Source organism: Monodelphis domestica, chromosome 4, assembly GCF_027887165.1.
Source record: "Monodelphis domestica isolate mMonDom1 chromosome 4, mMonDom1.pri, whole genome shotgun sequence".
Classification (NCBI taxonomy): Eukaryota; Metazoa; Chordata; class Mammalia; order Didelphimorphia; family Didelphidae; genus Monodelphis; species Monodelphis domestica.
Window position 1 is genome coordinate 89,076,620 of NC_077230.1, and position 24,440 is coordinate 89,101,059.

Here is a 24,440-nt window from a genome sequence, read left to right on the forward strand (position 1 = left end):
GCTATTTCAAATAAAAGAAAAGAAACAAACTTCAAACCTCAAACTCACATAATGCCCTTCAGAGCCAAACAGAAAGGATTTTTCCCTGTTCTGCACAATTGTTGCACACATTGCCCCTCCATAGATGGATAACTAAGGAAGGATTAAATCAGCCTGTATCCTTATAGATCTAGCAGCAGTCTGTTCTCTTGGGATTATACCGTATGTTTGAAGGATTACCACTTCATAAATTTCCCTCGTCCTCCTCTGATTCCCAGTTGCAGCATCACAGGATCAAAGAAATCTAGCTGTAACAACCCTAAAACTGCTTAATTCAACCCTCTTATTTTCCCGATTAAGACCCTCAGACCCAGAGAGGTCAATCCAAGGTCCATCAGGCAGGATTTCAACTGAACTACTGTGACCCCGAATCCTGTGAGCATTCCATTGGTACCAGTAGAAAGACTCAGGAATCAATGCATTTGAAAAATAATGTAATGCAAAAACAGGTGGGAGGAAAAAGGAGTCATTATAAAACGAAGTAATTTATTACAGAGATGACAAACACGCTTCTCCAGCCAGATTAAAACTTTGTTGTTGTTAATTTGTTTCAATCAAGCCTGAGTCTTTGTGACTTTTCTCAGCAAAGATATGAGTGGTTTGCTTTCTTCTTTTCCAGATCATTTTATATATGAGAAATCTGAGGCAGAGGGTGAAATGACTTGCCCAGGGTCACACAGCTAGTGTCTGGGGCCAGATTTGAACTCATATCTTCCTAACTCCAAGCCAGGGACTTTATGTTCTTTGCCACCTAGCTGCCCCAGATTAAAAGGTACCTGGGAAGTAGATAACAAAATAAATAAAAACACAATAGAACATAGGTAATGTTAACAGATGGTTTCCTAAGCCACTATATGACTTTCAGGGATTCTTATATATAGCTGGTTTAGGGGCCCCACTTCAATTTGTGATCGACACTTTGACTTATTATACAGGGTTGGAGAAATAGATGAACAGAAGACCTGGAGAACAGAACCCCAGGTAACTCTGAGAACAGAGGCACCATTAAAAGAAATACATAAAAAGGCAGCTAGTAGCACAATAGACAGAGCACCAAGCCTGGAGTTGGAAGGTCCTGGGTTCAAATCTGATCTTAGACACTTCCTGTGTGACCCTGGGCAAGTCACTTAACCTCAGTTGTCTAGCCTTGGCTGCTCTTTTGTTTTAGAACTGACACTAAGAACCAAATTCATAAGAACCAAATTCATAAGAGGGACTCTACAGTAGGGCGCAGCATTGAAGGTAAGTGGGATTTGGGCATTTCCACACTATAAGGGAGTGAAAAAGCTCCCACCAAAACCGCGAGATGATCTACCCTCCCCCACGCCACCTTCAGAGCCAGAGTCAGAGCCAGCACTTGCCAGAATCAGTGAGCAAAGGGCACCTCTAAGTCCTTGAGAACTGACTAAGACCACCAAACACCTAACCCTGAGAGCAGCTACGCCTGAAACTCCAGCAGGCTGAAGAGCGCAGACTGTGGGCTCTCATAGGAAAATAACACAGAGAAGGGCAGCAAACAGCAGAAGCTGCAGAGATTTGAGAGCTTACCTCAGGCAAAATCCTTGCTCCCTAGCTTCATACACAGAGAGCCTGCCCATCTCACTCAGATTTCTGACTAAAAAGGGAAGGAAAAACCTCCACAGTGATAGCAAATTGTGCCCAGGGACAACAACCTCCCTCCAAAAAAAAAAAATAGGAAGAAGGGGTTGACCCTGGAAAATTTATATGGAGGAAAAACCCAGGCTACAGAGGAAATACAGGAGGAAATTAAAATAAACCCAAAACCTTCCCCCCAAAATAGAAATTGTCCACAAGCTCTTTAAGAATTTAAATTGGAGCTTATCAAAAAGATGGAAGCCTTCTGGCAAGAAAAGTGGGAAATAATTCAAAGAGAAAATAACAGTTTAAAGGACAAGTACTCCCAATTGGAGAAACAGCTGGAAGCCATGAAAAGCAGGATAGACCAAAAAACTAAAGGGTACAAAAAGGGAGAGAAAGAGAGGGGGAGGAAACTTAATACACCCTAAAAAAATAAGAAGGGAACAAAAAGGAAGGAGCCAGAAAGGGAAGCATATTAAGGGAGGGAATTAGAGGGATTGATTAAAAGTAAACCACTGGTTTAAAAGGATATGGCAAAAGAAGAAAGGACAGAATTGTGAGAGGATATCAAAATGCTGGGGAGGGTAGACACTCAAAAAGTACAGTATAAACTATACTAGTTGGAGACCTGAACCTTCCTCTTTCAGATCTAGATAAATCAAAAAAAAAAAAATAAGAGGTAAAAGATGTGAATTAAATCTTAGAAAAATTAAAGTTAATAGATGGAGAAAAATAAATAGGGACAAAAAGGAATACACCTTATTTTCAGCAGCACATGGTACATTCACAAAGATTGACCATGTACTAGGACATAAAAACATGGCAAACAAATGCAGAAAAGCAGAAATAATAAATGCAACCTTTTCAGATCATAACACAATAAAAATAATGATCAGTAAGGGTTCATGGAGAGCCAAATCAAAAATTAATTGGAAATTAAATAATATGATTCTCCAAAATTGGTTAGAGAACAAATCATAGAAACAATTAATAATTTCATTGAAGAAAATGACAAATGATGAGACATCCTTTCAAAATCTATGAGATGCAGCCAAAGCAGTACTCAGGGGAAATTTTATATCCTTGAGTTCATATATTAACAAAGTTGGGAGGGTAGAGGTCAATCAATTGGACATGCAAATCAAAAAACTTGAAAGCAAACAAATTAAAAATCCCCAGAAGAAAACTAAATTATAAATCCTAAAAATTAAAGGAGAAATTAATAAGATCAAAAGTGAAAGAGCTATTGAACTAATAAACAAGACTAGAAGCTGGTATTTTGAAAAAACAAACGAAATAAAGTACTGGTCAATCTAATAAAAAAAGGAAAGAAGAAAACCAAATTAAAATATCATAGATAAAAAGGGAGACCTCACCTCCAATGAAGAGGAAATTAAGGCAATCATTAAAAACTATTTTTGGGGGGGGGCAGCTGGGTAGCTCAGTGGACTGAGAGCCAGGCCTAGAGACCGGAGGTCCTAGGTTCAAATCTGGTCTCAGACACTTCCCAGCTGTGTGATCCTGGGCAAGTCACTTGACCCCCATTGCCTAGCCCTTACCACTCTTCTGCCTTGGAGCCAATACATAGTATTGACTCCAAAACAGAAGGTAAGGATTTAAAAAGAAAACTATTTTGTCCAATTATATGGCAATAAATATGCCAAACTAGGTGATATGGATGAATATTTACAAAAATATAAATTGCCTAGATTAACAGAAGAAATAGAATACTTAAATAATCCCATATCAGAAAAAGAAATTGAACAAGCCATCAAAGAACTTCCTAAGAAAAAATCCCCAGGGCCTGATGGATTCACAAGTGAATTCTATCAAACATTCAAAGAACAGCTAATCCTGATACTATACAAACTCTTTGACATAATAAGCAAAGAGGGAGTTCTACCAAAGTCCTTTTATGACACAAATATGGTACTGATTCCAAAGCCAGGCAGGTCAAAAACAGAGAAAGCAAAATATAGATCAATCTCCTAAATGAACATAGATGCAAAAATCTTAAATAGGTTACTAGAACTGATATTAAGACAGAAGGTAAGGTTTAAAAAAAAAAGAATTAATGTCAGGGGGAAAAGCTGTTTGAGGGCAGGAAAAGTGAGTTCTCTATTGGATAGAATGAGGTTAAATGACTTATGTTCATGCCATGTAACTAGAAAGTAACAGAAGCATGACTTAACGCCAGGTTTTCCTGACTTCATGATTAGCCCATCATTCATTATACCATGCTTTCTTCTACAAGGGTGAGGTCAAGTTAGAAATGTCTAGTAGGGAGGCAGTTCAGTAGCACAGTGGATAGTTCCAGGCTTGGAGTGGGGAAGACTTAGGTTCAAAAGCTAGGTTCAAAATGCCAGACACTTCCTAGCTGTGTGACCCTGGGCAAGTCATTTAGCTCCAAATGCTTACTGCTTTTCTGGCTTGGAATCAATGCAGAAGATAAAGGTTTAAAAAAAAAAAGAAATATCCATTAAAGATGACTCTGCTCTCAGAGATTTCTGTTTGTAGGCAAAGATACACACTCTTTGCATGAAATCTCCTTTGAAGTTGAATGACAGATTATCACAGAATCATAAAATCAGAGGCACAGGATTGATCAGCCCCTTTTCATTAAGCTCAAGAGGGCCATATGAAACAAAATATGTCTAAATATTGGTTGCTAGATTTTTTTTTCTACCTTGGCCTGGCATGCTGGGGATGTAACCCCACTTATTAGTGTGGCACATAATGGGCACTTAATTCTGATTGATTGATTGATTAGGGGCAACTTCTTTTCCCCAGGACACTAACAAAGAAGTGAGATGGAAGAGAGTCAGGGCTGAACCGAGGGAGTGGCAAGTGAAGTTGACCATGTGTCTTTAACAGCATTCCAAAGTCAAAAATGAAGGATCTGAGGATTAGGAATACTTCTCAGGTCTTTGGTATGGCCAAACAAGAATGTAGTCTTGTTGAATCCAAAATTCTCAATTCCTTTCCTAGGGAGTATATTTCTCACAAGGCTGGGCTGGGTAGTAATGTCTAGTTGATGGCTGTTTTCTTGAAGGAGAAGTGCAGGGAACTCCTGGTGAGGTATCTCCCTCTACCAATGAGGATCAGCAACTATTTTGCAATTCCATCATTTTAGATGGTTGCCTTGGGGCACTGAGAGGTTATAAAGTGATCTGCTCAAGGTTACACATTCTTTGAGAAGGGACTCAGAGGCAGGTCTTCTGGACTTTTAGACTTCAGTAGGTTTTTGGTCTCTGTCTTTCTCTCTATTTCTCACTTTCTTTCTCTCTCTGTCTCTCTGTTTCTGTCTGTCTCTCTGACTCTCTCTGTCTCTCTCTCTTCCTCCTTCTCTCCCCCCCACCTGTGTCTCTCCCTCTCCTCTCCTGTTTCAATCTCCTCCTTTTCCCTCTTCCTCCCCCACATATAAGCATTCATTGTCTCTTTGCCTCTGTTCTGTCTGTCTGTCTCTCTCTCACTCACTCACACTCACACACACACACACACACACACACACGGAGTCTGTCTCAGTCTCTTTTTGTCTGTCTCTGTCACATATGCGTACTGTCTGTGTCTCTCTGTGCCTGTTTCTCTCACCCTCTGTCTCTCTCATAAACACATACATATATAAACACTCTGCCTCTCTCTGTCTCTTTGCCAATATCTCTGTCTCTCACACACAAATCTCTTCCACACATCTTCTGGACTAGGGATTTCAGTTCAATCTATTAAGTATGCAACCCATCCCAGGAGCTGGCAATAACAAAGTAACACCACTTTGTATCTTGATGAAGGAGCCTCCCCCCCGGCTGAGAATAAGAGATTTATTGTTTCACCATGTGAACTGGAGGAAGATGGGGCTTTTGTTTTGTTTTTCTAGCATCTGTGCATGGAGTTTCATTTTCACCTGAGCTTGTGTTTTGTGGTTTGAATCTGTGAGTGGCTGTATTTGGACTTAGAGGACCTGGGTCCCAATCCTGACTTTGGGCGATCTCGGCCAAAATAAGAGGTCGTTTGTCCAACCCTGTCTTAAAGAGAACCTCTCTGTCCTTTCTAGTTCTAACCCACTAGATTATATGCCCAGCACTTAGCTTAGTACGTAGAATCATGCTAGGTACTTAATAAAGGTTTATTGATTGATAAACTTATAATCCTATGAATATTTGGCTTCTACTTGCCATAGTTGCATCCTATTTTAGAGGGAGGAGAAAGGTGGAAAAGAGAGGACAAGAGACTCAGACAGGAAGAGCCCAGAGGGAATGAACAGAGGTCCGTGAAACATTCATTCAGAAAGAGCAAAGTATAGACTGGAAAAGTACAAATAAAATAGCTTGAACATTCTGTTGGGGATGCAGTAGAAAATTCAGAGCAGGGCCCAGACTGAGCCAGACTAAATATATATCCCAGATTTTTTCCTACAGCTGTGTGTCCTTCTGCTTTTGGAAAGGCTTCTGCTTTTCAGTCCTTTCTCCTAAGAAAGGTCTTTCTTTTAGAAATCGGTGCATCCTTGAGTTATGGGTCCAGGATGGGGGAAAAAAAAAAGATGATCTTATCGCTTGGTGTTCTGGGACGTGGTGTTGGCAAGATGGAATCTTCTACTGCTATTTTTTCCAAGAAGGAATTAAAAAAGAACTCTAGCTCTTTTCTTCCCTTTCATTTGAACAATGATCGAACATTTACTACATTTAGAGCTCAAGTACTGGGGATATAGAGGTAGAAAGAGATACCACTTATGCCCTATAGCAGTTTTCAGCCCAATTGTCAAGTACTCATTGGTAGTCTGTAGCCAATTATGTGAGGCATAGATTATGCCTAATTGAAACATTTCCCAGTTTAATGGGAGAGATAAGATATACACAGGAAACAGATTTAAGAATACTTACAAGGCAACCAAGTAATAAGTAGAAATAACTATTGCACTAATAGTATCCATATGTGCTTGGGGGAGGTAGGATAAAAATCAGAGTAGGATCAGGTTAAGTGGACAAAACTTCCTAGAGGAGACTGTCAATTTCTTCTTCTTCCACAGCTTCAATCATCAGTTTGCACAGACCTCCAGCCCTGACCTTTTTCTAGGCCTCCATTTCAAAGGATCCTAAATAACAAATTCACCTGGATGTCCCATCAGCATTTCAAACTCATCATGTTCATAATCAAACTTATTTTACCACGCCATGACTGCCTCCTCTTCTGACTTCCCTGTTTTATATCACTGGCCCCAACCACTGTTCACCCAATGCCCCATGTCCAAAATTGGCATGGGGTGGAGCATGGGACATGCCCCAAGTCTTTTAATTTTTTATTGATCTCATCTTTCATATTAATCAGTTGAAAAGTCCAATTGATACTCCCCTTGATATTGCTCTTAAATCTATTCCCTCCCCTCTATTCCCACCGCTACGTAAGTAGCTCACTTTCACCCACTTGGGGATTTCTAACAGACTAAGTGGCCAGCAAAGCCCAGCTAGCCATCAACATGTCCAGCACTAGCCTTCCCATTGCCAAGCTCTCTCATACCAGCTCCTGTCACCCTAATACCATCATCCAATTCATAGCTTGGAGGTTCCATAGATTGAAAGAAGGTCCATCAACCAATCAGCCAACAAACACTTATTATGCACTAACTACATGCTGGGTATTACATAAAATAAAGCAACAAGAAGAAAAAGAGGAAGAATGAAAAAAAAATTCAACCCAAGGATTACATTGCAGGAAAACTGGTAGAAGGTTGAAAAAAAGTCCAAAAATCAAAAAGAGGCCTCCATACAAGGAATACATATCACAGGGTAAAAATGAGATGAAAACTGCTGAAGAGAGGAATGATATCATGATAATATTAGAAATGAGAAGAGAAAGGCCTAGAGTGGGGAGGTCTTGGGTTCAAATTTGACCTCAGACACTTTCTCACTGGGTGACTTCAGGCAAATCACAAATTGGATTGCCTAGCCTTTGTTGCTTTATTGTCTTAGAATACTTGGAATATGGATACTAAAATATAAGGTAAGGGAGAAAGAAAGAAAAAGAGAAAGAAAGAGAGAGAGATAAAGAGAGAGGGAAATAGAGAGAAAGAGAGGGAAAGAGAAAGGAAGGAAGGAAGGAAGGGAGAGAGAGAGAGAGAGAGAGAGAGAGAGAGAGAGAGAGAGAGAGAGAGAGAGAGAGAGAGAGAGAGAGAGAGAACAGTATTAAATCAAACCATGTCAACAAGTACCAATCAGGTGCCAGGCTCTGTGGAAGAAGCTCTAGGGATAACAAGAAATGTAGAAACAAAGACTTTCAAGGAGTTCATAATCTAATGACGAGAACAACATACAAACAACTACATGAAAATGAGATCTATCTAGAATTGGAAAATAATCTCAGACAATTGAAAAACTGAAATTAAAGGAAGGAAATTCTCTAAGAAGAATTAAAAAACCCAAAGAAAAAAACATTGTCTAAAACAGATGCTGAAAAATCTCACTAAAGCAACTATACTATCAGTCTAGCAAAAACCACATGCTGGCAAAGAGAGATCAAATATAGAAAGGTCTCATACCATATTTCAGTACAATGCTTCCTGGATTAATGGAGAACTAGAAACAAGGTAGGCACAAGTCAGTGGAGAAAAGACTAGATAAATTGTGGTGCATTTATATGTCAGGATGAAGAATTATGAGAAAACGAGGAGACTGAATGAATTGATACAGAATGAAATCATCAGAATCAGGAAAATTATGTGTGCACAAGATACATTTAGAGGCCAAAGAAAAGGGGGGGGGGAGAAAAAGTATTCTGCTTAACTTTAGCAGCCAACATTGGATCCAGAATAGAGATGAGAAAATGTACTTCCCTCTTTTGTTGGAAAAGGTAAGGGATTAAGAATATGGAACATAGCATATACTATCATATATGTCAAACTTGATTGATAAGTTAGTTACTTTTACTAAACTGCTCCTTCAATTTTTCTTTTTTTTTCAAAATTGTATTTGAAAGAATGGCTCACTGCTTAGGAGAGGGGCAGTATGTTCCTAAATTATGCTGCCCTAAAAGAAAAAGTTATTATAATTGTTAAAAAGGAAAACATGGCTAAAACATTTTGAACACATGAATATAGATATGGAAAAATAGTATAAGAAAAACATTTTAAAGAACATTTGAGGTCTCTACAAACTAAAGTAACTTACTTTGAAAACAAAGCTAAGCAATTAGCAAAACTAAAACAAATAAATCCTAATACTGTATTTCAGGAAATCATACAAAAACATCACCCAGAGATGTATTGAGAAAAGAGGGCAAAGTGCAACTCAATAGAATCTACAAAGTACCATAAAAGAGGAACACCAAGTTTAAGTCAACCATAAGTACAATAGCTATGTTCCAAAGCTTCAACATTAAAAGCCCTTCATATATCAAGATGGGACAACAGTTTAAACTGAGCAGGACTATTCATCAGCATGGTATGATGGAAAATACTTTTTCAGAGAAAGGGATCTAGACGTTGTAAAATAACTATATAGTAGTAGTGGTGTTCCTCAAGAACCCTATTTTGCTAATAGGTAAGCTTCCACATAGCCCCAAAGCAGGAATGGTTCTTTAATAATTTCTGCCACAAAAGGGCTCAACTCTCAACATTTATGCTTCCATCCCATTTATCCTAAAAACTAGTAAGTGCAAGTGTCTTCAGCAGAGACCAACAATACCTTGATCCCATTTATGTGATTCCTCACCCTATCCCAAGACATATTAGAGCACAACAGAAGCAAAGTGCAGCTTGATGGAACCCACAAAACATCATCAAAGAAGAACCCCACATTTAACTCACGAAGAAGTGCAGCAATCAAGCTCCAAAGTCTCAACATTAAAAGCCCTTCGTGTATCCAGGAAAAATGGTATAAACTGAGGATTACTCAGCAGTATATAGTACAGTGGCTTTTTGGCAGCAAAATAGTCCTCTTTATTCCACATGCCATCCAATGAACAAAAGTCAAAGGCTAGAAGTTCCTTGTATTCCTGGTCTAAACTGTAATATACACACAGTCATGATATCATAAGTCAACTGCCTTCTTTCTCCCGGTGGTGATGTATAACAATCTTTATTCTCATTTCTCTCTGCTTTTCCCATCCTCCTGACCTTGAATGTATTTGTTTCTTCCTTTGCTATTGGCTCCATTTCTCCATATCTTGATTATCTACAAGGTTCCTCAGTTACAATTTTCTTGGCTATTAATTTGTTGGGCCTTATGATATATCATAGGTTCCCCTACTTTGTTTCTTTTCAGCATCAGTAGATTAGCTACTTGCACAAAAAATAATCACAAAGAAGTTTTATCTTATCTTCAAGGATCAAAATGTACTGTGGAGGGGGGTGGGGGGAAGAGGGAAAGCCTGTGGACTGTGCCCTGCAGATTTTATAAACACGAGTTAGCAATTGTTGCTAGGTCCAATTTAAAAAAAATTCTGGACTGAGTTTTGTTCCAAAATTCTCTCTCACCAAGATCACCTGTTATTATTTGTTGTTCAGTTGTGTACAATTCTTTGAGACCCTAAATGGGGTTTTCTTGTCAAAGATATTGGTGTGGTTTGCTAATTTTACAGATGAGGAAACTGAAATAAATAGGGTAAAGTGACTTGTCCAGTGTCACACAGCTAGTAAATGTCTGAGGCCAGATTTGAACTGAGGAAGTTGAGTCTTCCAGACTCTGGGCCCAACACTCTATCCACTATACCACACCTATAACTCTTAAGCATTAGTTTCCTAATTGGAAGAAGCATGGTGGGAATACCTGGCATCAAATCCCCTCAAAGCTATTTGACTATAGGCAAGTCACTTAACTTTTCTCTGCCTCCATTTCTTCATCTACATTATGGGGATCATGAAATTTCTGACAACTACTTCATAGACTTGTTGTTAAGGTCCAGATCAGATAACATACATAGAAGATAAATGTAAGTTTCTTGACGGCAGGAGCTATTTCATTTCTTGTCTCTACTCTTACACAATGCCTGGCACATAGTGAGTATAGAACAAGTACTAGTGGAATGGGACGTGTTTTCACAAGCTGGCTTTGTTTTGCTCCCAGATAAAGACAGGAAGAATGTTGTATGGCACCTGTCTTGGGAAGTGATGTTCCTCAGGAACTTGATTTTGCTAATTAGCAGGCTTCCATATTCCAAAGTAGGAATGGTCCTTTGATGAGACCCTTCAGATGGGGTTTGGTATGAGCTTTACAAGAAAGAGGATGAGCCAGCTATCAAATTGATGGGCTTCCTTCTAAAATGAAGGAATAATACTACTGTGCTTTAAGGAATGATGAACAGGACAATTTCAGAAAGAGCTGGAGAGACCTATGTGAACTGATGCAGAGTGAAATAAGCAGAACCAGGAGAACATTGTGCACAGGAACACATAAGCAATATTGTGGAATGATCAAATGTGATAGATTGAGCTACTTTCAGCAATGCAATGATCCAGGACAATTCTGAGGGACTCTTAAAAAAGAACCCTATCAACATCCAGAGAAAGAACTGTGGGATGATATGACTTATCACTTGTTTATTTGGGTATATGTTTTGGGGTTTTGGTTTTATAAAATTACTCACAAAAATAAATAATATGGAAATGTGTTCTGTATAATAATAAAATAAAATAAAATGAAGGAATGGGAGGAATGACCCGAAGGGCAGAAAATGTGCAAACTTTCTGATGGCACCATCCCAGGTTCAAATCAACAACTATGATAATGCTCAGAGAGCAATACAGTCTTCATGGTTCCATTTTGTACAGTAAAGTAACTCAATCACAGTCATATAAGCTAGAAGGAGAAATATTTTCTACCAGTGTCTCCATACCTAACCTCTCATTTCTCCTCTGTCTCCTAGGCTTTTGGTTATTCTCACACTTGTATCGTGTACAACGTATCACACACCAGGACCTATCACCTCCTCTAATAGTACAGGCATGGGCGATAGTGCAACATGGGCAGTCAGAGACACAAATGACAAAATGCAAAAATGCCACTATGTGAGAGACATTAGCTGAAGAAAAGAATTATGAACAATTTTTTAAAATAAAAGAAAAACATCTTCCTCCTCTCATTCAGGAGTTTCCAATATGGGGCTCTGAAAAAATAGCTTATAAATTCTAGTAGTCTCCATTTTCCAGAGCATTCTTTCACGTTGCAAAGTTCATTCCATATAGGGGTACCGACTCTGTCTTCCAATATCTAAAGAACATGCATTTGCCTACAATATTTATATAGTTTTCTGGTCACGCTGCACTTCTACTCAAATGTCCTCTATGACTCACTATTGTTTATTGAATAAAGTTCAAATTCCTTTGTCAAGCATTCAAGACTCTTTATTATCAGCCACCAAACTACTATTCTGATCTTACTACGCTCCCACTGATCGAGGTTATTTGCCAGCCCTCTATACCTCCACAATTTTGTTCAAAGGGATGGGGATTGGATCTATGATTTTACTGGCATAGGACAAAACTCCAGTGTTTACTGGCAATTTGTCTGCAAGTAATGGATGGCCTTGAGGGACTGTATAGGACAATGAGAAATTAACGGATTTGATGTCAGAGGTGGGACTTGAACCTATGTCTTTCCCTCATTATTCTTTGCTGATGCTCTCATACTTTTGTACAAGCTTTTGCTTATATCTCAAATGTTCTTTGTTCTCCACATTTGAGTAAAAATGTTAAAAAATTAAGTTCCCCATATATATATATAAGCTAAAATATGTTTAAAAGTTAGTTAAAAAATCAGATATCTAGGAATTTTAATGTAACCAACATATTAAACATTTTTTTAAAGTTCCTGTCCTGCCCCCCCCCCCCCCCGCCCCAAGTCCTACTGAAACCCAATTTATTTATTTATTTAATCCCCTTTCTTCTGTCTTAGAATCAATATTGTGTATTGGTTCAAAGGCAGAAGAGTGGTAAGGGTTAGGCAATGGGGGTCAAGTGACTTGCCCAGGTGTGGCAAGCCAGCTAAGCCAGAAGTGTCTGTAACCAAATTTGAATCCAGGACCTTCCATCTCTAGATCTGACTCTCAATCCACTTAGCTATCCAGCTTCCCCACTTACTGTGTCAATTCTAAGACAGAAGAATGGCAAGGACTGGGCAATGGAAGTTAAGTGACTTGCCCAGGGTCACACAACTAGGAAGTGTCTAAGGCCATATTTGAACCTAGGACCTCCCATCTTTAGTCCTGGCTCTCAATCCATTGAGCTACCCAGATGCCCCCTAAAACCCAATTTAAATGAGCTTTACTTTGAAACTTTTCTTGTGACTACAACGCACCATGGTGAATGGTCCCTTTTCAGATCTGGCAGGTCATTTTGGGCCTCTCTTTGGCATTTATGTTTCATTTTGTGGACTGCTTTACACTGGGCTTTCCATTTTACAAGCACTTTCATTTATTTTCATAAAGATATTTGATTTTTTTTTGCAATTCCACATAATAAATTTCCACGTACGTTTTCTGTAGTTATGCAAAGCACTTTTATGATAACAACCTTGTGTCAGAGCCCTGCTTATGGAGTTTCCTTCCTTTCTCTCCAGTTTTGGCTACAATGAGTTAACACTCAGTAAGCAGTTTGAAGTTCCAGGTGGGGAAAGCTCGGGAAAACTTGACTTGGCAGTGGGTAATCTGCTGGATAATCAGGACCCATTCCCAATAGATTCTCCGCTCTGAAGCTTTGGACTTGGCACTGGGAGAGGGAGTTAAAGTGAAGGGGTGAGGGAGAGAGTATAAGAAGGGGAAAGAGAGAGGGAAGGAGGGGGAAAGGAGAAAATATAGGGCAGAGGGGAAAGGAGGACATGGAATATGCATTTGTAGGCACATTCTTGAGTTCTCTCGATCCCATTTGACCCACAGTTTTTTATTCCCTGGCTATTTCTCCAGGACTCTGAATCACCAGAAATTATTCTCAGTCAATTTAAATCTGATGGAAAACTTGCTATTATGGCTAAGGAAGGATCCTTTTGACAAGAGACTGGCATCAAATGTGAAAATGGCCCTATTTTGCTATATGTTTCTCAAAGCATAATGCCAAAGACGCAGAGACTTCATTCCAGCTGCCCCATCAACCCCCAGGTCCTGTGTTGCTAGCTCTCATTTCTTATTTACGTCAATCTCTTTTTTTCTCCCCTATTTAGAGAGTCTCGGAAGATCTGGAGCCATATTACTCCTTGCTGATATTTGCCTTTATGTAAAATACAAGACATTCCCTTCTTGCTCCTGAAGCTGCTTTTCCTTGTCCTAGATACTAATTAGGGCCATCCACTAAGTCAGGGATTCTTTTTTTTCCCCTTTTAAACCCATACCTTCTGTCTTAGAATTGATACTAAATATCAATGCTAAGGCATAAGAATGACAAGGACCTAGGTAACTGAGGTTAAGTGACTTGCCCAGGGTCACATAGTTAAGAAGTAATCTGAGTTCAAATTTGAACCCAGGTTCTCCCAATGCCAGACTTAGTGCTTTATCTACTCTGCAACCCAGCTGCCCATAGATTAGGGATTCTTAACATTTATTAGGGTTTTTTCCACTTCATTGGAATAACTTTTTATTGACTTACCATTTTGATTTCTTTTTAAAAACTAATTTATTAATTTATTTATTACCAATTATATGTTGTAACAAATTTCCACACATATTTCCCTAAATTCTATGATTGAGCTTATCTCCCTCTGTCCTTTCCCTTTTCCCTCCCGGTGCTGGCAGACAATTCGATCTGGGTTATACATGAATTATCAAGTAAAACATATTTCCACATTGTTCATTTTTGTGAATAATCTTATAAAACCCAAACCCCCAAACATGAACCCAAATAAGCAAGTGAAAAATCATATGTTTTCATTTGCATTCTGATTCCAACAGTTCTTTCTCTGGAGAAGAATAGCATTCTTCGTTCTTAGTCCCTCAGAACTATCCTGGATCATTGTATTGCCAATAGTAGCCAAGGCTGTCACAGTTGATCATTCCACCATATTGCTCTTACTGTGTGCCATCTTAACATTTATTTGTGTCATGGACCCTTTGGGACCTTATCTCAGAATAACACTTTCAAATGCATGAAATAAAATACATGAGACTACAAAGGAAAATTTGGAGGGGGGGATAGGAGTTCACAGGCTCTGGGTTAAATAAACCCTTCTGAATTAGATTACAAATGACTTAAGGCCAGAACCCTATCTTGTCTAGTTTGACTTTGTATTTCACTCAGGGCCTGGTACACTGCATTCAATACAGCAATAAAAGATAGCTCATACTTTTTAGATGCTCTAGTCAGTCAAACAGTATTTATTAGGCACCTGTTGTGTGTAAGGCATTATGCTAATCCTGCGGTAGAAAGAAAAAGCAAAGAAAGGCAAAAGATGATCCTTGGCCTCAAGTTGCTTACGGTCTAATGGCGGAGACAATATGCAAGCAGCTCTGTACAGAGATGTGGACAGATAAATTGGAGATAATTGTTAGAGGGCAGGCAAAGGGGATTCAGGAAAGGTTTTCAGTTGCAGGAGAGATCTTCACTGAGACTCCACAGAAGTTAGGGAAACCAGGAGGAGGAAGTCAGGAGGGAGGGAGTTCCAGGCATGGGGTATAAAAAGTGCTTCAAGGTTTATAAGACACTTAATGGTTTTGGAAAGTAAGTAAATGTTTGTCAAATGTAACAAAGCAATTTTTAAAGAAAAATAAACACCTCCGTGAAGATTGAGACACAGGTCTTCTGTAATGGCCAAAGTATGAATTTTGTTTTGCTTGACTGTCCCTTTGGTACAAGGGAAGGCTTGGAGGGGCAAAGGAGCTGGTGGGTAGTTATAGTGATAAAAAATGAGCAACAAGAATCAAGGAAAACACTTAAAAACACACAGAAATGTGCAAAAGGAAGTTCCAAAGGGAATAGGCAAGAAGGGCAGTTTTGTTATTATCATGCTAAATGTCATATGAACTTAAGTTTTTATTTAAGTTTTAAATTAATTAGTTTGTGACATTAAAATATACAGGTATCTCCTTCCCTCTTTCTCCTCCTTGCACTAGAGAAGGTATCATGTGACAAAAAGATGTATGTAAAACTGTCTTGCTTATTTCTATTTATCAATTCTTTCTCTGGACTTAAAGCCTATAAGAAAAAGAGAGTCATAGATTCACAAAGAGAATTCATCTTCTATTCTTTGTATTTTGAAATATGTAATATGACCTCACAATAAAAAAAGAAAAAATCTAGATACCCCTTTCACTAACCCCTAATACTTGTAAACTCAATCCTCAATTCTTTCTTTTCCCTAGGATTAAAAAAATTATGTTTTTTTTTAATTAAGAAGCATTTATTTTCTCCCCTTCCAACTCCCTTCTCCCACTCCAAATTGGAAAAAAGAAAAATAAAATCTCTGTAACAAATATGCTTAGTCAAGCAAAACAAATTACCACATTGGTCATGCCCAAAAATGTGTTTTATGATGCATATTTAGACCATCACCTCTCTTGTCAGGAGGTATTTCTCTGGGATTAAAGAGGAAAGTTTTTCCTTCCTTTTTTCATGCATGATAGGTCAGGCCTTGGAATTCAACAACCCCACCATCCGTCCATCTCTCTCTCTCTCTTTCCTTTTCTTCCTTTGTTTAAAAACTCTTACTTTCTGTCCTTATAACAATTCTAAGACAGAAGAGTTGCAAAGGCTACCAGTGATGGTGAACCTTTTAGAGACCAAGTGACCAAACTGCATGGGGGGAAGGGAGCAGCTCCCTCTGGCATGTGTGCCATAGGCTTTCCAACATGGGTGACGTAGTTAGGAAGTGGCCCGATTTGACCCCAAGTCTTCCTGACTTAAGACCTGGCATTTTATCCATTGCACCACCTAGTTGCCCCTCCACCATCTGTTTCACTGTTGGCTGGCTATTTGTTAGCAGAGCCTCTGTCTCTGGTAATCTCTGCCTTTAATTCAATCTAATCCAAATCAACAAATACATATTAAGTTCCTACTAAGTACAAGGTACTATATTAAGTATCTGTGCTACAAAAATGAAAAATACCATAATTCATGTCTTTAAGTACCTTATAGTCAACCGGTGGTGGTGAATATGGTGGATTTGAATCACAAAGCTGTAAGCAGTTAAGTATAACAAGTATAACATAAGATAGAATGTGATACAAACTAAGGAGGGATTTAAGATAAAGTGCTATCAAGTCAGCTGGGAGTATCATTAGTGAGTGGGCTTTCAAGGAGAAGGTGGCATCTGGGCTCATTTTTGAAGGAAAATAAGGATTGTCAGGCAGTTATCTAGGTAGCACAGTGGATAGAGCACCAGATCTGGAGTCAGGAAGACCTGAGTTCAAATTGGACCTCAGATGCTTACCAGTGATGTGACCCTGAGTAAGTCGCTTAACACTGTTTACTTCTGTTTCCTCATCTAGAAAATGAGCTGAAGAAGGAAACAACAAACCAGTCTGATTATCTCTAATGTCTTTGACCAAAAAAGTGGAATCATGAAGGATTGGATGTCTGAAAGGACTCATCAACAAAGGATTGTTGGAGGCAGAGATAAGAACAGAAGGGCCTGAATGAAGGTGTCTGAGCAAAGAGAGATGTGTTTGCATGATGTAGAATCAACAGGACTAGGCTACTGATTGAATGCAGGGATTGTGAGAGATGGTGAGTCAAAGATAACTCCAAGGGTTCAAGCTTGAAGACTGGAAGGATAATGATACCACTAAGAAAAATGAGTCGAGGTGGAAGGAGAGGGCAAGGGGACTGAGTTCAATTTGGTGCACGTTACATTTGAGAAGATGGCAGCACACACATTTGAAGATGTCCAGCTGTAAGTTAGAAACATTTGATTTGGAGTTAGAAGGAAAATTACAACTGAATATGCACTACTCATCCCTGCAGTGAGATCCTAAATGAACCCATGGGAACAGATAAGATCATCAAGGTGTTATATTTAAAATAGTTATGGTCATAAAATGTGGTGATTAAAAGAGTTGGGGTTATAAACTGTAGTGAGTAAAATAGTGAAAAGATATAAATTATAGTAGATATAAGAGTGGGTGAGTAAATTGTGACCGCAGAAAATATGTTTCACTACAGTGTCTTGTTTTTAAGTCAGTATATAAGGTGGTCGCCAGGGAAATATTCCCAATTATGAATATACCCAAGTCAACTGGGTTTTATAGAGAATTTAATTAATAATACAATGAGGAATTAAAGAAAAGAGAGAAAGAGAGAAAAAGGAAATAAGTATGAAGGGCCTTAAGCCAACATGGCCTAGACCTGAGTCTTAAGAGAGATCAGTCAGTCTTTTTATCACTCACCACAAGGTCTAAGCAAGGATTCTAGTGACAGAGTCTCCTCAGAGAGAGTTCCAGCCAGAGTCCTCCTCAAAGAGCCTTCCAGCCAGAGACTGTTTCAAAGGGCCTCTTTCAAGAGCCTCCAGAGGGACAGAGTCCCCTCAGAGGAGCTCCAGCGAGACCTCCTTAGAGATTGTCCTCCAAGAGCTGCCCTTCTCCAGAGATCTTCAAAAGATTCTCCAAAAGGATTTTCATAAGAGCTTTTCCTCAAAAAGATTGTGCTTCAAGAGATTCTGCTTTTTCTTATATAAGGGGTTTTCTCCTATGTCACCTCCCCTAAGTTCTTCCATCTACCAATCACAGTAGACGTTTTCCAAGGGACAGCCCATTCTGAATTCACTGCTGGGTCGATTAATCCCTTTAGTAAGTTTGAACCAGAAAAACTTCTGATTAAGTTTTCACCTCTTTGCTCCTGGCAAGTTTACAAGTTGCCTGACCTTTAATAGGTACTTAGCACCCCATTGTATTTCTTCTAAAAATAGGCATGGCTTAAAGAACTTTTTGCCTCATTATAAGTATGGGTTAAAGTACTTTCATTGTTTAGCAGTCTTAAGTATGGTGGAGTAGAGGTCCTCCCATTTCTGATCCAAGTAGAGTTCTCACTGTAAAATGTGGAATGTTCCCAGTAGGGAATTGTTCCAATGGAGAATTCCCCAATGTGGAAATTTTTAACATTCACAAGTCTGAGAAATTTCAAAATTCACAAAGGGAATGTCAAGAGGCAAGAGAGTTTAGGAGAGATTTTTTTTAAGCCCTTACCTTCCATCTTACAATCATTACTAAGTATTGCTTCTAAGGCAGAGGAGTGGTAAGGGCTAGGCAATGGGGGTTAAGTGACATGTCGAGGGTCACACAACTAGGAAGTGTTTCAGGCCAGATTTGAATCCAGGACCTTCTTTATCTTTGCCTGACTCTCTATCCATTAAGTCACCTAGCATGCCTCTTAGGCTAGACCTTTAAGGAATAGTTCCCTTCTCTTCCAAACTGTATCATGAATTGATTTTTTTAAAAAAAGCATTTATTAAAGTGTTTCCTGAGTACTAGGTCCTAAATAAAGTAATAGAGATACAAACACAAATACAGTCTTTGCCCACAAGGAATTTAGTAATTTGATAGAGGGAGAGAATATCCATAGGGGAGTGGTGGCCTGGGGTGAGAGGTCCATTGGTCAAAGATGTATATGACTGGAAAAGAAGATAGGAGGTCCTCAGAAGATGAGAATAAGAGGAAATGGATAGTCTGAGTAGGACAGTGGTGACAGGAAATGCTAAAAGATTAGAGGAAGCATGTTGGGTTGATCTTCTGTGGAGGGCTGATAGGAAAGCATGGATGAGAATCCATGTAATTGGGAAAAAATATTCATTTGAGTGAGATTCCAGGTCCAACAACCTATCCAAGTACTTAGGAATTAACCTCTAAAGGTGTCACTCTCCCTAACGATGAATAGTTGTTCTCTTTTAATTCACTTACAAAGTTACTTTTGATTTTATAAAGGGATCCCTAGGTCTCTACTAGAAACATGACCGTATTTAGAATAAATGTGAAAAGAACATTTTAAAACATAAGTATTGAAGTGATTCTCACAATAAATAGCTACTTCTGTGTCTTACTCAGCATGAAGGAATCATGGATTCTCAAAGGTTAAGGGGATGGGCACAAACTCTGGAAGAAAGGTCTAAAATTGGGGCAGTTAGGTAGCACAGTGAATAGAATACCATGCCTGGACTTGGGAGGACTTGGGTTCAAATTTGGCCTTAGAAATTTCCTGGCTTTGTGCCCTAAGCAATCTTATGATCCCAGTTGCCTAGCCTTTGTAGCTCTTCGGTCTTAAAATTGATCCCAAGACAGAAGATGAGAGTTTAAAAAAAGACTTAAAGTCCTTATATTTAATAATAACAATTTTATATTTAATTGTATTGGCTCTTGAGACAAATTTATTGGGGGCCAGGAAAACATTTCACAGACCTCCAGACATCCTGGACTGCCCCTTGAGGGCAATGTCAATTGAATATGGTACAAAGAGGCACTTCTCCTGTCCTGGAACAGGTTGGTGCCTTGCTTCAGTAGATCTAGAGACCAAAGATGGATCTCTCCCACCTCTGTGGAAAGGTGGGGTCAAGGAAGTATCCCATTCTGTATGGATGCCACCACTCCATTCCTGGGCAGTTCTTCTTCCCTGGAGCTGTGTTTCACCTAGAGGTCTCACCTCTTAACATTAGTATATTTTTGGCAAAGTCACTTAACTTCCCTGCACCTCAATTTCAATAATAATACTAATAATTAATAAATAAACTTACATAGTACTTTAAGATTTGTAAAACACTTTACAAATATTATCCCGTTTGATCCTCACACCCCTGGGAGGTGAGTACTATTAATATTCCCATTTTAAAGATGAGGAAAGTGAAGCAGATAGAGGTCAAGTGACTTGTCTAGACTCACAGAGCTAATAAGTGCCTAGGGCTAGAAGTGAACTCAGGTTGGCTTGACTCCCCACCCATTGCCCTATTCACCATCACCTAATTGCCTCTGCAAAATGAGGCTAGACCAGAGTGTCTCTAAGGCTCCATCATCATCATCACTACCATCATCACCATCATCATCTTTATCATCATCACCATCATCATCATCAACATCATCTTTATCATCAACATCATCATCATCCTTATCATCATCATCGTCAACAAGCATTTATTAAATGTTTAATGTATGCCAGACAATATGCTCAACTCTGAGAATACAAAGAGAAACAAAAACAGTCCAAAGCTGCTGACAATCCAATGGAAGAATAGAGCAGTTCTAAGATCTGGTGCTGGAAGGAGTCTCAGAAGCCATCTAGTGCAGCCCCATCCTTCCCCTAGAACTGTGACCTCCTGATCCTCTCCGGTGGATCTTCATTTCACCTGCTTCTTGCCTGGGGACTTGGGCACTTGGATCACTCTTACCTTCTTCTTCCTACCCATTCTCTTATTTCCTAAAATTTCCCTGTAGAATATCTGCTCAGAACTCCCTCTCGAAGAGTACCTCGTCCTTCGGTAACCTCTCCAACAAACAAGTGTGTCCATTTATTTCCAGGTAGTTGATGATTCCTGTCCTTCCTGGGCATGGCCTAGACGGTTTGACGATGCACAGTAACAATTCACCAATAAGATTAATTGCCCCCCAACTTCTGCTATCCTAAGGAGTCTTCTTCCAAACCTCCATTTGAACAAAGTGTCCCTTGGTCCTCCTTACTAAATAGAGGCTGGGACTCAGAGATCATCCCATCCTCTTCCCCAGAGGCCATGCTTTCCTGAAAGGCGAGCCCCTTTCCATCATCCCAAAGGCAGCCCTGCCCTCTCCTATTTCCAGGGGCACTCATCCAAGCTGCAAATCCCCTTAGAGGCATTTGAATTCTCTTCCAATAAACAGCCTGTCTCTTAACTAAATAAAACCTGTTTGGAGTGTCAGCAAAACTGCTTCTGTGAAGCAAAAAGAAAGCCTTCCTTTCCCCCTTTCTCATTTTAGAAAAGCCTCCATGATGCTTCTCCATTCCAAACTTCTCCAGAATTTCAAACAAACAAAACATGATTATGAATTTCAGCAAAGAGAATTAGGGGGAAATGTAGACATCTGCTATTCAGAAAAAATACTCCTAACAATAGGTCAAAGAGGCCATACAGTATGTTGGCTCTAGCATCAAAGGATCTGAATTCAAATCTCACTTAAAAAAAAAAACAACAACCTTATTTTCTGCCTTAGAATCAATACTAGGTATTGGTTCCAAGGCAGAAGAGTAGAAAGGGCTAGGCAAAGGGGGTGAAATGACCTGCCCAGGCTCACACAGCTCAGAAGTGTGTGTGGCCAAATTTGAACCCAGAACCTCCCCTCTCTAGGCCTGGCTCTCAGTCCACTGAGCTACCCAGCTGCCCCCTCAAATCCCACTTGGGATGTTTGCTGCCTCTGTAGACATAGGTAAGTCCCTTAACCTCCTTGGGCTCTGCTGTTGTTGTGGGCCTCCCTTTGTTGTTGTTCAGTTGTGTTTGACTCTTCATGACCTCATTTGGGATTTTTTTTTTTTTGACAAAGATACTGGAGTAGTTGCTGTTTCCTTCTCTAGCCCATTTTATAGAGGAAGAAACTAGAGCAAACAGGGTTAAGTGACTTGCCCAGGTTCCCCAGGCAGTCAATGTCTGAGGCTGGATTTCAGCTCACCCAGATGCCCTATAAATCTTCATCCTTATCTCATTGCCACACAGTTGACATAGTAACGAATCAGAGGTTATCACCCCAAAGTCCGTGGCCCGATTCCAAAGGAAGGATGAATTGAGATGGTCAGAAAATTGCATATTTTCATTAAACTTTGATTTTCTTTGTAATCTTATGAATTATATTCTATGCATTTAAAGACATTACTATGAGAAAGGGTCCCTGACCAGTTACTTGAGAGATCATAGCAAGGCTGATATTCTTTGCTATAAGGGATAAAGAAGTTACAAAAAGATACATATTAGGACACGGAGCTGGTCCAGGCATGTTGTGAGAGAGAAGAATGACAGATGAACTCCCTACAGGAATGTCGAGTCTAACAGAAGGCTTCCAACATGGTGGGTGGATCCATTTCATAGGATTTATGGGAGGCCATGGACAAGAATTGCATAGGAAAGAAAGCACTGATGTACTGCTATTTACTGGAAGGAATATTCATTTACATTGAAGTGAAAAGGGACTTAAAGGAAGTGGTGCAGGGCGCAAACTCCCTAAGAAAGCAAGTGATCATATGTCTGATGGTCTGCCTGTACTGTTTGTTCTTTTCTAAGAGCCGAGAGAATAGCAGTGCCCTGATCCCTTGGAAACTTCCCAGGAGCCAAACATCTCTGCTTAATGCCCATCATGCCTGAGCATAAAAAAGGGGAAAGACACGATTTTCTAATTTAGACCCTTGGCCCCAGTCATGTCCTGAATTATCACTTCTAAAGCTAGTTCAACAGAATAACGTGGAATAGTGATGAGCGAGAGAGTAGATCGAGTACATGTTGGCACTTTTGTCTTAAACTTACAGGTTTATTTAATTGGCAATTATTATCCTCAAAGATGGTAACTTTATCAAGCCACGCAAAGTGATAATTTGTGCTTATATTGATTCTTTCCCTTTAAGACTCATTAAAAAATGTTCTTTGTTAAAAAAACAAAATGTTTCTTCACATATTTTATATTTAACCCTAACCCTTTAAGCTGAGAATATTCGGCATATGTTCAAACATTTACTGAATACTTATTATCTGTAAGGCATTACTAATAGAGGTGAGGGGTCAGAAGACTGATAGTCTAACTCGTTGTCCTCAAAGAACTTATAGTTTAAAAAGAGAACAGAAATGCCAACTTAAGAACAACTGTATCAGTCCATTGATTGTGGATACTTAGCCAGTTAAATAATTTAACCATCACAAAGTAGTGACTTCCAGGATGGCCAGTTTCAGAATATTCAAGAACAAGGAAAAATCACAAGTTGTTATTGACCCCAAGGAGTATACAGTTGAATATTTTCTTATTTTACAAATGCCTTTATAATATTCTTATTTGGGTCTCACCTAGAGCTGAAGGTCTACCTTTGTATCATCTGCACTTCCTCTTCTGGCCAAATGTCTGTAACTGAGATTCCCAATTTGTTATCTTTTCCCCTAGTGGGAAGAACATTGTTCACGGAAGTCTGAGTTTCCTTTAAATTCTGTTATTGGCTCGACCCCCACAACACTCAAGACTTTGTGGAACTCAGGTTGTTGATCAGTTGTGTCCAATTTCTTCATGATCCCATTTGGAGTTCTCTTGGCAAAGATACTGGAGTGGTTTGCCATTTCCTCCTCCAGGTCATTTAACAGATGAGGAAACTGAGGCAAACAGGATTGAATGACTTGCCCAGGGTCACTCAGCTAATGTCTGAGGTTGGGTTTGAACTCAGGAAGATGCTACTTAGCAGCCTTCCAAGCCACAATAACCAACTAATGCCATTTGATTCTGAGCTCCTCAAGAGCTCATGCTGCCTTTTACCACCCTGTCCTGCCCATAGTAAGCATTTAATAAATATTTGTTGACTGACTGACTAATGAGTCTCTGTAAATCACCTAAGGGGGAAAAAACCTGCCTATCTAAAACCTCAGAAACAAGAAGGGTGGGAGAGAAAGGAAGGGTCAAGATTTGAAGGGAGGAGGACTTGCGACAACAGGAACAATGAGTGCTAAACCAGCAGTTTCAGAAGAATTACAAAACTGTAGACCTAAAGATGTGAGAAAGATTTCCTACATCTGGACTTCAGCAAAGGAGCTGTTGGAATCCTTCATTGAGCTTGCCTAGAACAGCTTGGCCCCAGAGAAAGGACTTCCTAAGAAAGACTGGAGAGGGAACATGAAGAGAAGAGACCCAACATGTCTTACTAAATGGTGCTCTCTAGTGGCCAGAGCTCTAGGGGGAGAAGAATCCTAGCCCTGGCTCAAATT

The 24,440-nt window shown here is 39.4% G+C and overlaps 1 protein-coding gene across 11 annotated transcripts in view; it reads right to left on the reverse strand.

The window, feature by feature from the left end:
* The window catches only part of MYLK (myosin light chain kinase), a 475,306-nt gene that overhangs the window by 153,950 nt on the left and 296,916 nt on the right, over positions 1 to 24,440 (reverse strand). The window contains exon 1 of one of the 11 annotated variants that reach the window (XM_007493813.3): positions 9,434 to 9,698. The exons of the other annotated variants lie outside the window; for them this stretch is intronic. Within the exon in view, the coding sequence (XP_007493875.2) occupies positions 9,434 to 9,470 (37 nt within the window). The 5' untranslated portion in view covers positions 9,471 to 9,698. Of the gene's footprint in view, positions 1 to 9,433; positions 9,699 to 24,440 lie in introns of those variants that run through there. 11 annotated transcript variants of the gene reach the window in all.